The sequence below is a fragment of the Phymastichus coffea genome, unplaced genomic scaffold (assembly GCF_024137745.1).
Source record: "Phymastichus coffea isolate CEN01 unplaced genomic scaffold, Cenicafe_Pcof_1.1 PCOF00072, whole genome shotgun sequence".
Lineage (NCBI taxonomy): Eukaryota > Metazoa > Arthropoda > Insecta > Hymenoptera > Eulophidae > Phymastichus > Phymastichus coffea.
This window is the reverse complement of record NW_026706883.1, coordinates 338,299-351,541: the sequence shown is the minus strand read 5'-3', so window position 1 is coordinate 351,541 and position 13,243 is coordinate 338,299. Positions and strand designations below refer to the sequence as shown.

Genomic DNA, 13,243 nt, shown 5'->3' with positions numbered 1-13,243 from the left:
AGCAATCAAATATAAAGGCACATATAGAACGCTTATGTCGGTATCAATTATCCAAATTTAAAACTTAACACGCGTTATTGAGATGGGTTATTTGATAGAACCGCTTAGTTTTGTATGTCACTTAAAAATTCGAAATTACTATAATAATTACTATACAAGCTTCTCATATTATTTTGGCGTATAGGAGACCACGAACACAACGAACATGGATTTTTTAAATGACTAAGCAATGTAGATCTTTTATAATTTTTTTATTAATATTCATTATTAGACTGTCATAAAATCTTAAACGCTGATAAACTAACACACATGAATTATTCTTAAAAGATGTATATATAATATACTTTATACAATTTAAATATCTTCTAAGTCAAATTTGAACTTGTAATATAAGTGCATCGTAAACTACACAAATTGTAAATATTTAAGTTAAATCTTCATTATACTTTTCAGAAAGTAAGCTTTGATCATAAAATCCAAGAAATTGTTATTCATGTAAAATTTTTACCATACAAAAAAAAACAAAAAAATACAATAGTGACAGTTATACAACATAAAACCAGTACAAAAAATGTTATTTTACGATTGAGTTTTCCCCTTCAGTCTATGTATTTATTTTGACAATTGGTGCATTAAGTAGTTGAAGGGTGATTATTGCACAGTAATTAAGCTCGTTGTATATTCTTATAACTATTATTTTCCATTGACAAATAGCGACTAAAGTATTGTATTTGGATAAATCTAAATATTATAAACTTGCATTCAATTATAAAAGTTAATCAGGCAATTAGCACGTTAACCAACGTGCGATTAATTTATCTATAATTTACTATCATTGACGCTTCGTAAAATGCAAACTAGAAACATGTGAATATCGTTAAATAATGTTGAAAAATAAAAGCAAGCAAAGTGATGAGAGAAAATGAAGTGAAAATTTGTGACAAATTTTAAGTGAAATAATATAAATTAAAAGCCGTTGCTGTACAATAATCTGATCGTATATTTTCATATATAACCATGTATTTTAACGATTAAATAATGAGTACGTCACAAGTTTGCTGTTATGAAATTGATGTTCATTATTTTAATTACACGAAACGTAATAACTGGGCCAATAAAATTTATGCAATAAATTTTCTTTCAAAGTATCTTTTCCATTGAAAAGATGTAATTTTGGACCTGTAAACAATATCATTGGAGATCACAAATCTCAATAGTAGCCCAGTTAAGTAAACTATCGCGCAGACTCACTCTATAAATAAAAAATGAGGAAATAGAACAGAGAAGACTAGTGAACGCGGAGTTTCTTGTTGATCTCCTCGATGAGTTCATCAATTCTCTGGGATGAGCCACGGAATTTCGAAGGCTCAGGTCCGATCATCTGTATGAGTTGAGGTACTTCCTGGCCGCTAATCTGCGTGAAACGCGCTAATGACTTCATACATGCGTACAATTGCTCTTCTGCTGGAGTACCATTGAAATATTGAAGCAATGCCATTGTCAACTCGACGGCAACATCGTCGAAAACCTGTAAATTATTTTAAAGACCATCGTGAATTATAGAGTTTTTTTATATTAGTCTTCCTTTCTTATTTTTTTTCGGATAATTTAAAACTGGATTCATTCTATTACACTTTGATAACTTCGTCAAACCTATATTTTGCATGGAAATTTTATATATTGGAAACATAATCGTATGAAATTTTATTGAAACACTGAATGTAAGGCTATTATTATTTAACCTAATCATGATAGATATTATATTTGTAAAAAAAACATAGTTATAGGAATATTATCATTTGATTGACATTTTAATGCCTAGATTGATTAAAAACATGTAATTAATTTATACAATTCAATATTATTTATATTATTTTAATGCTGAATTGTTACTATTTATAGAGACGAATCGGGTCATGCTTTCTAATGAAAGAAAAGGGGAAATACTTTATACCTTAGAAAGGCTGCCTTTTGGTAACATCTGCCGGAGTTTTTTGTTTTTGTTCATTTTCTGGAAACAAAAACCGAATCGACCCCTAAAGAAGTATTTGTCCATATGCTTTTGATACTTTAATCGATCAACAGTTACAAATATTCTAACAAATTAATAAACGAACATATGACACAATAAGTTTTCTGATATGAGTTTTCTGGATATGAATATCAATTTTTTAAGATCTTCTTACCTGATCGCTATTTAATTCTTTTTTGTGTAAAGAAAAATTAAACATTTGTTCGATTCATGTCACACTAAAGATAAAAGTATTTATGATGAAAAACTAATAATAGTCAGGAATGATTCAGACAACTCACTAAGAAAACTATGTTAAATCTTTTCGATGCGTTTAGATGAACTATAGGAAATATTAAAGACATCGAATAATGTATTTACAAAGAAGCGGCGCGGTTGCATACTCAAGCGCATTGTATTTACAAGAGATAAATAGAGTTTTTGTTAGATGTAAATGTATCAGTCACTGAAGGCAGCTTTTCTTAGAGGTGCTAATGCGAGAAAGAGACATCTAATTTAAATAAGTGTGCTCATAGACCCGCTAACTCAGAAGATTCTCTTCAAAAATACTATCTTTTTTTTCATTCTTTTTTCATGTCACATTCACATTTCACTGCAACGCATGTACTTACAAGACGTACAAAAAAAATAATTGTCGTAAAAGAGAGTAGTCGTACCGGTGAAATATTTTTATCCATCAGTTTCATAACAATGTCTGATTTAAAAGCTATTCTATTTACTATTCTATTTACTATTTGTCAGACAGACCAAAGAGAGCGAAAGATGATAGTTTAGCGTGGCTTAGTCGTTATGAGATGAAAAAAACAGAAAGGAATGATACAGACCACAGTTTTTACCTCCTTGCAGGCGAGGTTGTGGATAATGGCGGCCCCACGAATCTGAAGATCCTCTGATTCAGATAGCAATGAGTGAACAGCAACCTTCGTTGTCACTCGGATGTTGCTGATATTTTGACTTTGATGTGGCCACTCAGAGATGTACATCAACCATTCTGAAGCGCTGAGATTCTCAAATAGATTTGCGATCTGTTGAAAATCAAATGTTTAACTTCATTATCGTTCATTTATTTCTTTTCAGTTAATGAAATGCAATGACCAAGATAGGCACTTCAGTTCCGAAGCGTATATCTTTCTAAAAAAAGAAATTGCATGGAAATGGATTACATAGCGCTCAAGCTTCAGCTCTTGCTTATTAATTGATTTAACAGTGGTTTACCTAGATTTATTGGTAAAATTATAACAAAACTCGGAAGGGGACAAAATACGTATTTTCGAGCTTTTTCAGAAACGGGCAACTACGCACCTGCCATTTCGTCAGGTAAATTTGAAACTTAAGCCGAGCAAAAAATTCAGTTTACAATTCAAAGTCTCCATGAAACAATTTTCACGATGGAAATTAATTAGCTTACTTGTAAATGGCAATCTACAAAAAAAATTAATTCATCAATGGCTTGTTCAACTGCTTTCGGATTTTATACAAAATATAGAAAAACTTTAGAGCTTTTAAATCTTTCATGACTTGATAAACATATAACTTAAATGTTTAATATCATTTTATTTTAGGTATATACAGCAATAAACTACTGTTGGTATTGTGTTACAATCGTGCCACCATAAATTGAGGTTTTCGATTAAAATAAAAAAAAATGGCTTCGTTTGAACGTAATACTAAACTTTAAGACGCCGGCATTTAAACATTAAAGTAATTTATTAAAAAAATTATGAAAATTCAAATGGTTCAAAAGCTTTTCAATATTCTGCATCAAATCTCAAAGTCACTGAACAAGCCATTAATAAAATAACTTTTTTTTTTTTCGAAAATTGACATTTATAAATAAATAAATAATTTGTTTTTCAGTTCCACCACAGTTGCTACAGGAAGACTTTAAGCTGCAACAGCTACACGATTTTGCCCATGTCTGAAAATGCTCGAAAACCCATGCTTTTTTCCTCTTCGATTGTCACTACAGTTTTCATAATTGGTTTGATGAACCGCTATCGAATCAATCGATGTACAAGATTCGAAGCTTCAATACTATGTAAATTTCATTACCATACGATTTTTCTTCTCGAGGATATATATTCCAAAAGTCCGGAAGATGCCTATCTTTTCTTAACTAAAAGTAAGTAATTATGCCTTACGATCTTAATGATCATAGCACTCAAGTTACTTACAAATTGAGCAAGCGGTAATTGCTCCTTAAGCGGGTGACGATCGATGTCATATGCAAAATTCATGATTGTATGTTCTCTCCTATCTTGGTGCAGCAGCAAAATTACGTCATCCTTCAATGCGGCGGCGCACAAAATGTTAAGTAAATGAACTCGAATCGCGCTGTCAAGTGATTTGTCGTAAAATATTCTTCCTAAAATTACAAAATTATTAAGATACGTATCAATTTAGCTGATCACTTGGTAACAAACATTGATAAAAATAAATAAATAAACTACCGACCAACAAAATTGAGGAAATTGTCTCCCAGCGCCCAAGAGCCTTCATTCTCAACAACGTACTGTCTCAGTTCTTCGATGTTGGACTGTTCTTCATCGTTAAGTTTGCCTTCGAGTTTCGACTTGAAACCCTCAAGCTCAGTCACAATGTCGATAGGATCCCTAAAAACGATTGGTGGATCGCGTTGCCGCTTAAGCTCCTCGAGTTGGCGCTTTTCTTCAGCCTCCATCTGCAAAGCTCGTTCCGAGGGCATCAATTCGGCTGCCTCTGCTGCCTCGCCATTTGCCTGGCTTGATATTTCAGCTACTGTGCCTAATTTTCACGACAAAGATAATGCAATTGGTAGAGAGCAATGAATTTACACGAATAATAAAGAAGAGAGCTCACTGTCGGTGTCAGCCATGTCGTATTGATAGTTGCTGGGACCGGTAGAATTGCTCTCGCTACCGCTTTCCCGGTTACTCTTCTCGCGTCTCTTCTTCTCCTTCTTCTTCTTCTTCCTCTCTTTCTTGGCGAGTTTCTCGTTGATCACGTTCCTTTTTTCCTCCAAAGCGATGGAATTGAGTCGGGCTTGCTCGATCTCACTGTTGAGCGATTGGTATTCGGGCGAGTCCTCCCTGCGTATTCGCGGCTCGACGAAACGCTGCCCAACCGTAAAGCCAGCGGTCGCGCTCTTAGTTAGATTTTCTATTAATGGATACAGGGCTTGTCCGATCGGCCTAAAAAAAGATACACGCGGCTCAAATGAAGAACAACAAAACTCACTCACCCGCGCGTTCGTCTGTCTGCTCCACCTGCTACTGTACTGTTGCACTCACGTTTGTATTATCTCTTCTGGTAAGTCAAGAATATATTTTGGTATGCCAGTGCCTACGAGGAAGCTGCTCACTTCGTCGCTAAAGTTGTTGCAGTTGTGTGTGAACAGGTTGTACGTACCGGGACTGAAATAATATTGGCTGCTTGAATTGAACTCGATGCGCATGCGGCAGTTTGAACGTCCAGTGGCGTTTACGAAAATAACAAAACTACTGCACGTTGGTGACTAAAATGCTTTATAAATAATTGTGATTCAGTATTGCTACATCCCGGTCAAAATCAAAGTCGCTCCGATCTACGTGTACATCTTAATTATCTGCCCTTTGAAGCGATATGAATGTGTTGTACATACGCAAATTTGGTAGTGCCGAGACCGTTGATGTACTCATAGAACACCGAGTAAGGCAAATAAGTCTGACCAACCTTCTCAACTCTCACTGGATCTTGCAGTTCTGTGCTGCCCTAGATATACAGAAAGAACAACAAAAATATTACATGATTACACGCACTGGCACAGCTAAAAATATACGACGGAAGAGAGGAAAAATGTATAAATTTGTGTTTTGATTTTCAGGTGTGCGAAACCTCGTACCAAAAATAAAATTCTGGACACATAGTATCCAATAAAATCGATCCAAAAATGTTTTTGTACGGAAAAGGCATTGCAAAAAGTATCGCAAGAATATTATTTTTGGTGCCCGGAAATAATTCTTCCACATGTTCAGCATGAAGTTTCTCATAGAGAACGTCGTCACTCGTTTTGACAATCTATTTTTGGTTTGTTGTAAATAATCTCGAGTCGAGTTAACGCATGAACAAAATTCTTAGTCACTTGCCTACTTTTAGTGTTGACTGAGACAACTAAAAATACACCAATGAACAAGAAATTAAAAACTTGTAACTTATGACGTTCACGAAAAAAAAAAAGTTTTTATTTTTGACTTTTCTGATAACACGTCATATCTGCAACAGTTTACTACGGTAACAGAAAAGCTTAAACGAAGAAGATAAAACAGGCAAAGTTCGTTGTAACAAATCACTTGACAAAATTAAGCTAATAATCTCATAACGCCAAGTAAAATCACACCTTGGATAGAGCGGGCACTGATTGCAGTGTGCGAGCGGAAGGAAAATCGAGCAGCGAGAGGAGAGCTTGCAAAACAACGACTATGGCAACGGCTGCGGGCGCCGAGTAATATCTCAGACGACGGCGTATAAAACGCAGTGGCAAGCATGCGCTCGCGAACGCGCACACACTGACAATCGCTGAGGATGAAAAGCGGAAGCTCCACGTCACTTGCCCCCACAGGAGGAAGCCTCAGCATCCGTAATTACGCTGCCGTTGGAAAGCCAGAAAGAGATACGGAGAGAAAGAGAGAGAGAGAGAGATAAAGAGAGAGAGAGAGAGGAGAGAGAGGGAACTTACCCGAAGAGTGACCAACTGACTCTATGAGCTTTAGAAGCCGGCTGTTCGCGCTTCGAGTGCGTAGACCCGCCACGACCAGCAGGAATTCATCTCTCTCTCTCTCTCTCTCTCTCTCTCTCTCTCTCTCTCTCTCTTTCTCTCCGGCTGATTATTTTTAGGGCGTCTACGCACCAAATTTAGGTGCCCCGGCGTCGTATCATATAGCAAGAGAACGTTCCGGCCCCTGCGGAAGCGCTTCGCTTCGAACAAAACCGAGAGCGAGGGAGGGAGAGAGCTTGCGGAGCTGAACGTGAAGCATTCGTAAGCCGCGGTGGGTAACGAGACAACGAACCGCAAATTGTCATCAACGAGAGGTCGGACGATGTGAGTGACACTTAACCAAAACGTCGAATGACGAAATGCAACGTTCCAGATAAGCTTGCGCGGCACTCGCTACCTTTATACAGTTTATCAGAGATTTTATTGATATATTTGAGGACGTCAAACAAATAGACCGTGGATGACAGACTTACCGGTCTAACGCTCTGAATTCCTTGTGGACCGAAGAAATATTCTCGACCGTAGGCAACCACCGCTGTGTGCCATATACCATCCAGGTGGCGACCTGAAATTGTCAAGCAAAAACCAACTGTCACACACTCTGTCAATTTAAATATTATACAAGCTCTATTCAAACTGTAGATATATTATAATGAGTGAGACGATGATGAACGACAATTTAAATGCAACTAAGAATTATTGGTTGGTTCGAGAAAAATAGATATACTGAGTGATATTTGCTGTTTATGTTTTCTTCCAGTATATTACAGCAGAGCAAATTGCACGAAAATCTCAACAATCGTATAGCCTAGTATCAAAAAACCACATTAGTTTTAAGTAAGCTGAGACAATTAGTCGTCAATTAATAACGATCACACCAGTTGAATAGCGTCTCTGTTCGTCTTTCGGCAAAGTATTCAACGCAGCAACAAATTCTGGTCCGAATTCACGGTCAGTGGCGATCGGCGACGACGCCGAGCGTTCACCCTACGTCGCGGGCACGACAGCGACGAAAATTATTGCAAGCTGCGAACCCCTGGGCTGCGCACTGAAAAATAGAATGTCTGTTCGTGGATTAATAGCGAGCCGACGACCCATTTCGTGGAAATAGAATAAAGTCGCCCGCACGCGCGTCGCCCCCGGCGATTTTTATCGCGCGTTGACCGGTCGAGAAGAGGAATGAACTGCTAACTGGGTTGTGATATATAAATGTACATAAATGACAAGGTCGCTCATCCGTGACATAGTACACGAGTAACATTTTTAGACCATATAGGGACACATCCAAATTTAGTATTGGCTCATGATGAATGTTAATTAACATTATGTGAATAATATCAGTCGAACGTTTATTCGATGTATTTAATCGAACTTTAAACCCCTTACACCTTACGAACTGACGACTTTCAGAAATATTAATTAATTTTTTAACGATCGAGGTTCGAAATCGCGGCTCGGAGCAAACGTCAAGCGCTGTTCTAAACGACACCAATGGCTTTTCCAGATCAGGCGCCATCGTAAAGGAAATAACAGCTCCAGCAGTCGAGTGTCTCAAATATAAACTGCACGTACAGCGAGGAGTGAAAGAGTGAGAGAGACGAGAAATGGCTCACGAAGCCCAAGCGTCGCGGCGCCGATATAAACAACGTCAGCTTGCACGAGCGTCTATACGCGTCCGACCAATTTATAAATCCACGCGCGAGAGTCGCTTGACGCGTCTTCTTGCGCTTATGTCACAGTAGAGCCTACACCAATGTTCGGAGCGACGTGTTTGACGTATTTTTGGATGCTTCACAAAGATTAGAACTCGCCAAGAGGTATGTCATGCTAGTTCTTGGCTTTTCATTTAATTCGATCAGGAGAAATACAAGCTGTGAGACGCTGTGCGCAGCGTTAGAATCTGACAGAGAGAGAGAGAGAGAGCGCGCGCGCTTTGTCAAACAGCTAGTTAATAACGGCCCTGGTGGCATGTACAATGAAATGTCTCGCAAATCCTTAAGAAATACGTTTATTTAGCTTGTAATCTGGATATGTTGGATGGGGCGCCTACTAAACTGTTCGAAAAACACGGAAAAGAGTGATGATGAAATTATTATTTTTACACCTCGCTCGAAATCCCGCCAACGGTGTCATCGTTGCTTCAACTTACATTCAACCGAAAAATGACAAATCGCGCGCACTTTCACAAGTCGACTCTTCTGAAAGCATCTCGTGCCAAGCCCATAAAGTGTTTCGCGCGAGCGTGAAAAAGCTCATCGGTAAGGCGCGAGTAGGCGTTGCAAGCTGAATGAGCCGCAAGTCGGCTCGTTGAACACGCGATCGTCGCCGATCGCGCGGGGGTAAACTGGCGAACAAAGGTGGCACGCGCTCGCTTCGGAAATAGCTCGCGCTCATTGCGAATTACCTTGGGGTGAGCGCAGCCACACTCGTCGCGTATTAACTGCTATCCTATTTCTGCGAGAAGTGCGCGCGCGGTTTTCTCAACGCTTCCGCGATCTCGCGCCACGCCAAGCGCACAAATTGTCGCCGTGCGCGCGAGAGAGAAAGAGAGAGAGAGAGAGAGAGAGAGAGAGACGCAACGCGTCGTACATCGACGAGCAAGAGCTGCGTCGCGTTCTACCCTACCGTGACTCCAACCGGCGTATACTCAAAGGCGAATCGTGCAATTTGAAAACTCTCGCTGCTATCGCAAAACGACGCTCTCGATGTGAACGGATAAAGAGTAACAGAGACAAAGTGACAAAGATCGCCTGCAGCCATTGGCCGAGGTTCGTTTCAATTAAAGCCCGTATGGCGAAAAAGAGAAAGAGGCATGGCTCTAAAATTAACGCGAGTCGGCTTGGCACAGATCTAGCGAAAATTCAAGAAACACGGGGGAATATCCAAGTGGTACCCTGACGTCGCCGACGTGCACGCTTTCCTTGTCGTTTCTTTTGCACGCGGAAAAAGAGAGTCCGAACGACGATGACCGACCGCGATGAAAAAACAGCTCGGGCCGTTGGTCGTTGGCGCGCGCTTGCGATGACGTTCCGATCGAAATCTTTGGCGACAGATGTAAATCATTTGCGGAATCCCCAAAGAACTGATTACGACGCTGTGACCATTATACGAGTTTGTTAAAATTAGATAGATTAATCGTTCTCGCGTGGACGATCAACGTGGATGATCACTTGGTAAGCGTCAGCATCTACGCTGAAAGCTTTCGGAATTTCAGTTCCGTAAAAGTTACCTATGAGCAGTTGCGACGTCATCGCAGCCATGCCTTTGGTCAGATCGTAGACAAACACCTCGACGATCGTACCCATCTCGTCTGCATCTTCCATGTTCTCTGCCTGCAACATTTATACGTACATTGATATTTCATATTATAATACTAAATGACATGGAGAGTAAATAAAAATTTAATTTAAAAGTGATTCTCGTTTATCAACAATATTGGAAGTATGTCTTGAGTGAATGCAAGGATTATTTTGGTAAAAGGATATATAGCTGTGTATGAGTAAATAACGTTGTAAATAAAATGATCACGTGATTAGCACCGCAGACACAACTTTCGACGTGTTACTTTCGATTTTATTGTTCACTGTTCTCGCATAACGGAAATACAAATAATGCAGCAAGCACTTTTTCAAATCCAAATTCGTTTGAAATTATATTGTAACTTCAAATCGGTGTTGTGCAAACGAGCTAAATATCAAGTAGTACTATAAAATGCGCCGAAATCAAAGAACGCAAAAGTTTGTGTTCACTTCCTCACCATGGCTCTATATCTTTAAAGAGTATACACTATCCGACTAGCTTACAAGTAAAATAAGTCAGAGGGCTAGTACACTCAAACTGCTTGAGGCTACGATATAATCTTCGTTGGTTTCGCCGATTACTGCATCCACCTCCCAAAATTAAACTCTCCCATTTTACATAAAGCTACGCAACACTTCAAATTCGAATCAGACTTTTATTATCACAGGAAGTAATATCGGAGTTTTGAGCGTTTCGCCAGCCAATGCGCCCGATTCCACTGTCTTCTCTCTGAGTTTTCTTTGCGACTGCGAAGCTTGATCGTCGCACGTTCCATACGCTCATATCTGACTCCCAAAAGCGCCGCAAGCTCTCGCGGAGGAAGAGCGAACGCTCGCACACAGGCCAGAGTTCTACACGCGGTCACGTTGACTTTTGAAATCGAGATTTGGGTCGTATAACTGGGTGGCGAACTTACTCTTTGTTTACTAAGGATCGTGGAAAATTTTACGAAGAAGTTGATTTTTCCTACACATAGTTAAAATGATTATTTTTAACCGTCAATTATTGTCATTCTATAACTCATTTATTCAGTATTATAGAAATTTCTTCACTCAAATGTAGAACAAGTCTAAAATTAAATTTAGTGACGGAAGTACTTGAATCGTTTGAGTGATTACAGTAGAAAATCTTCAAGGTTGTAACCTTGGAACTTTCTTTTGAAAGTGTTATATTTAAAGTATTCATCGAGGTATTTGTAAAGTAGGCAAAAGAGCATTTAAATTTAGTAAACGACTGACAGAACGTTTAAGTGAAAAAGATTTGTGATATAGATGTGGTAGATTCAATAATACAAAGCGAATGGGAAAAAAGTTAAAAAATGAAAGGAAGTGACAAGTATTACTTTAGCGCAAACTTTTTGCCATTTTTCATTTTCTAAGTATAACTAAAACTTCAAAATACTGCCTTTATAAAAAAAAATTAAAATTTAAAAACGTTGCAGTTGATTTAACTTGCCAAAAACAACACAATGCACTACCGCTATCAAGAGATCAACAAACAATTCTTTTTTTATTAAAAAGAAATGTTCTTTAAACTGGCGTGTCATTGCACCGAGCTGATAAATATTCCAGCGACTTATATCGGGCAAGGAGAATTCCACGCGAAAAATAATGGTACAAAACAGAGTAATCAATTGTACTCTAAAAACAGCTGCGCGTCAACAGAAACGTGCATTTACGTAAGCCGCATTTTCTTCCATCTCGGAAAAACACAAAGTTTAAAACCTCGGCAACTTATCGATCAAAAGAGAAAAACACTTCCAAGCAAAATTTGCAGCATCAAACACTAAGAGAATGGATATAAATGAAGTGAAAGCAAAGAATGAAAGAAGCTTTGACATACCTGAAGCTGTGACAACAAGAGCGAGAAAAACAGCGAAGGAAAGCCTAAGTTGTGTAGCACAGTGGGATGGAAAGGGGTCAGACGTAAAAAGTGGCTAAAATAAGTAACAAAAACGTCGAGATACTGTACGGAAGCGGCTTGACGCACCGGCCGCTGCCACTGCAACTGATCAGTGAATTCTCGAGCGGCAAAGTTGAGCTATACGCGCAAGAGTAAGCAGCAGCGCCCCGCGCTTACACTCTGCAAGCTCTGCACGCCCACGATGAGTTCATTGCTTTGGGCAGGTGATGCACGTGTATATTTCAAGAATTCAATCAACATCTGGCGTTATCCTATTGAAACACATCCTTCAAATTCGTCAGCTAATTTTGATTATTGCTTGTTTTTCATTTTTTTTTACTTTTTCTTGGTATGAACTCGCCAAGAATTTGTGTAATTGACGCACGAAGTCAATTACGAAAAATTAACAAGGATTTCCTTTGAAACTTAAATTGATTCTCTTATTATTTTTTCAAACATTCTTTTAAAATGTAAATTTTTATTCGTAAAATCAAAGATCGAATGACAATATTCACAGAAAGCGTTCATGGAAAGCTAGTAATTGAATTTTCAATGGAAAAAATCAACAATAAAGAATATTATTAGAATTAATCAAAGATATGAAAGTTTAAGATCATGAAAGTGGCCACCAACAAAGCAATGAAGCCAGACTGGTCATCGCAGTAAAGGGGCAACCGCGTGACGGCATTACCTGGCAAAATTGCAACAAGCAATAAAGAAGTGAAAGCGTTTATAGTAAGAAGAAGAGAACGGTCTAGAAACGCGACTACGCCCACGTAAAATCTCAGCAGGAGAGACGGAGAAAAAGCATCAGCTAACTTTTTTTAAACGAATTCCTATGCGGAAGGAAGTAAACTACTGCTACCGCCTCACTTTTTCGTCTGCTCGTAGTCCAAACACGCGTTAAGTTTCTAGCAGAAGCAACTTAAATTTTCGCCATATACTTATATTGCTTTATTGACCTACCACAGCAACTGATTTTGCGGAAAAGAAAACAAACAAAAAAAGAATGATGTGCCTGAAAATGATAGTGTCATTGGCTATTGCAGCACCGTCAGTCTGCGTCTGGTAGAAACAAAACAACACACACCGCGCGAACTCCGAAATCGTAAATAAATCTGTGATGAATCAGTGGCTACTTGCCATTGTCGCGTAAAATCCGTCAGGAGTTCCAAAATCAGCAAAACGTACAGTGTTGTTGCCTCAACAGATTGCAGCTTGAAGGTTATGGGCGTTATGTGGACGATGACAGCACGCAATACGCGCCGCGCGATGCA

At 38.8% G+C, this 13,243-nt stretch overlaps 1 protein-coding gene across 6 annotated transcripts; it reads right to left on the bottom strand.

Annotated features, from left to right (window-relative positions):
* Positions 1-243: 243 nt before the first annotated feature.
* LOC131667999 (uncharacterized) lies at positions 244-13,242 on the bottom strand. Of its 6 annotated transcripts, XM_058941800.1 has the most exons (12): positions 10,522-10,797; positions 9,994-10,096; positions 7,238-7,329; positions 5,652-5,761; positions 5,302-5,424; positions 4,871-5,202; positions 4,487-4,795; positions 4,207-4,397; positions 2,869-3,057; positions 1,955-2,011; positions 1,252-1,528; positions 244-1,179 (listed from the first exon to the last, which is right to left on the bottom strand). In XM_058941800.1, exons 1-11 carry the CDS (start codon positions 10,522-10,524, stop codon positions 1,289-1,291), a joined length of 1,749 nt encoding a protein of 582 aa, XP_058797783.1. In that variant the 5' UTR covers positions 10,525-10,797; the 3' UTR covers positions 244-1,179; positions 1,252-1,288. The 6 variants fall into 6 exon arrangements, with proteins under 6 accessions (XP_058797783.1, XP_058797782.1, XP_058797786.1 ...); XM_058941799.1 differs by lacking the exon at positions 10,522-10,797 and adding an exon at positions 13,106-13,242 and having other exon boundaries at positions 244-1,528; positions 9,994-10,092; XM_058941803.1 differs by lacking the exon at positions 10,522-10,797 and adding an exon at positions 11,907-12,088 and having other exon boundaries at positions 244-1,528.
* Between the last annotated feature and the right edge of the window lies 1 nt (position 13,243).

Bases quoted from the DNA above. Each gene is read 5' to 3' on its own strand.
- LOC131667999 (XM_058941799.1), bottom strand. The intron at 4,796-4,870 runs GTGAGCTCTCTT...CGTGAAAATTAG, and splicing joins CGACATGGCTGACACCGACA to GCACAGTAGCTGAAATATCA. The intron at 4,398-4,486 runs GTCGGTAGTTTA...TTGTAATTTTAG, and splicing joins CAATTTCCTCAATTTTGTTG to GAAGAATATTTTACGACAAA.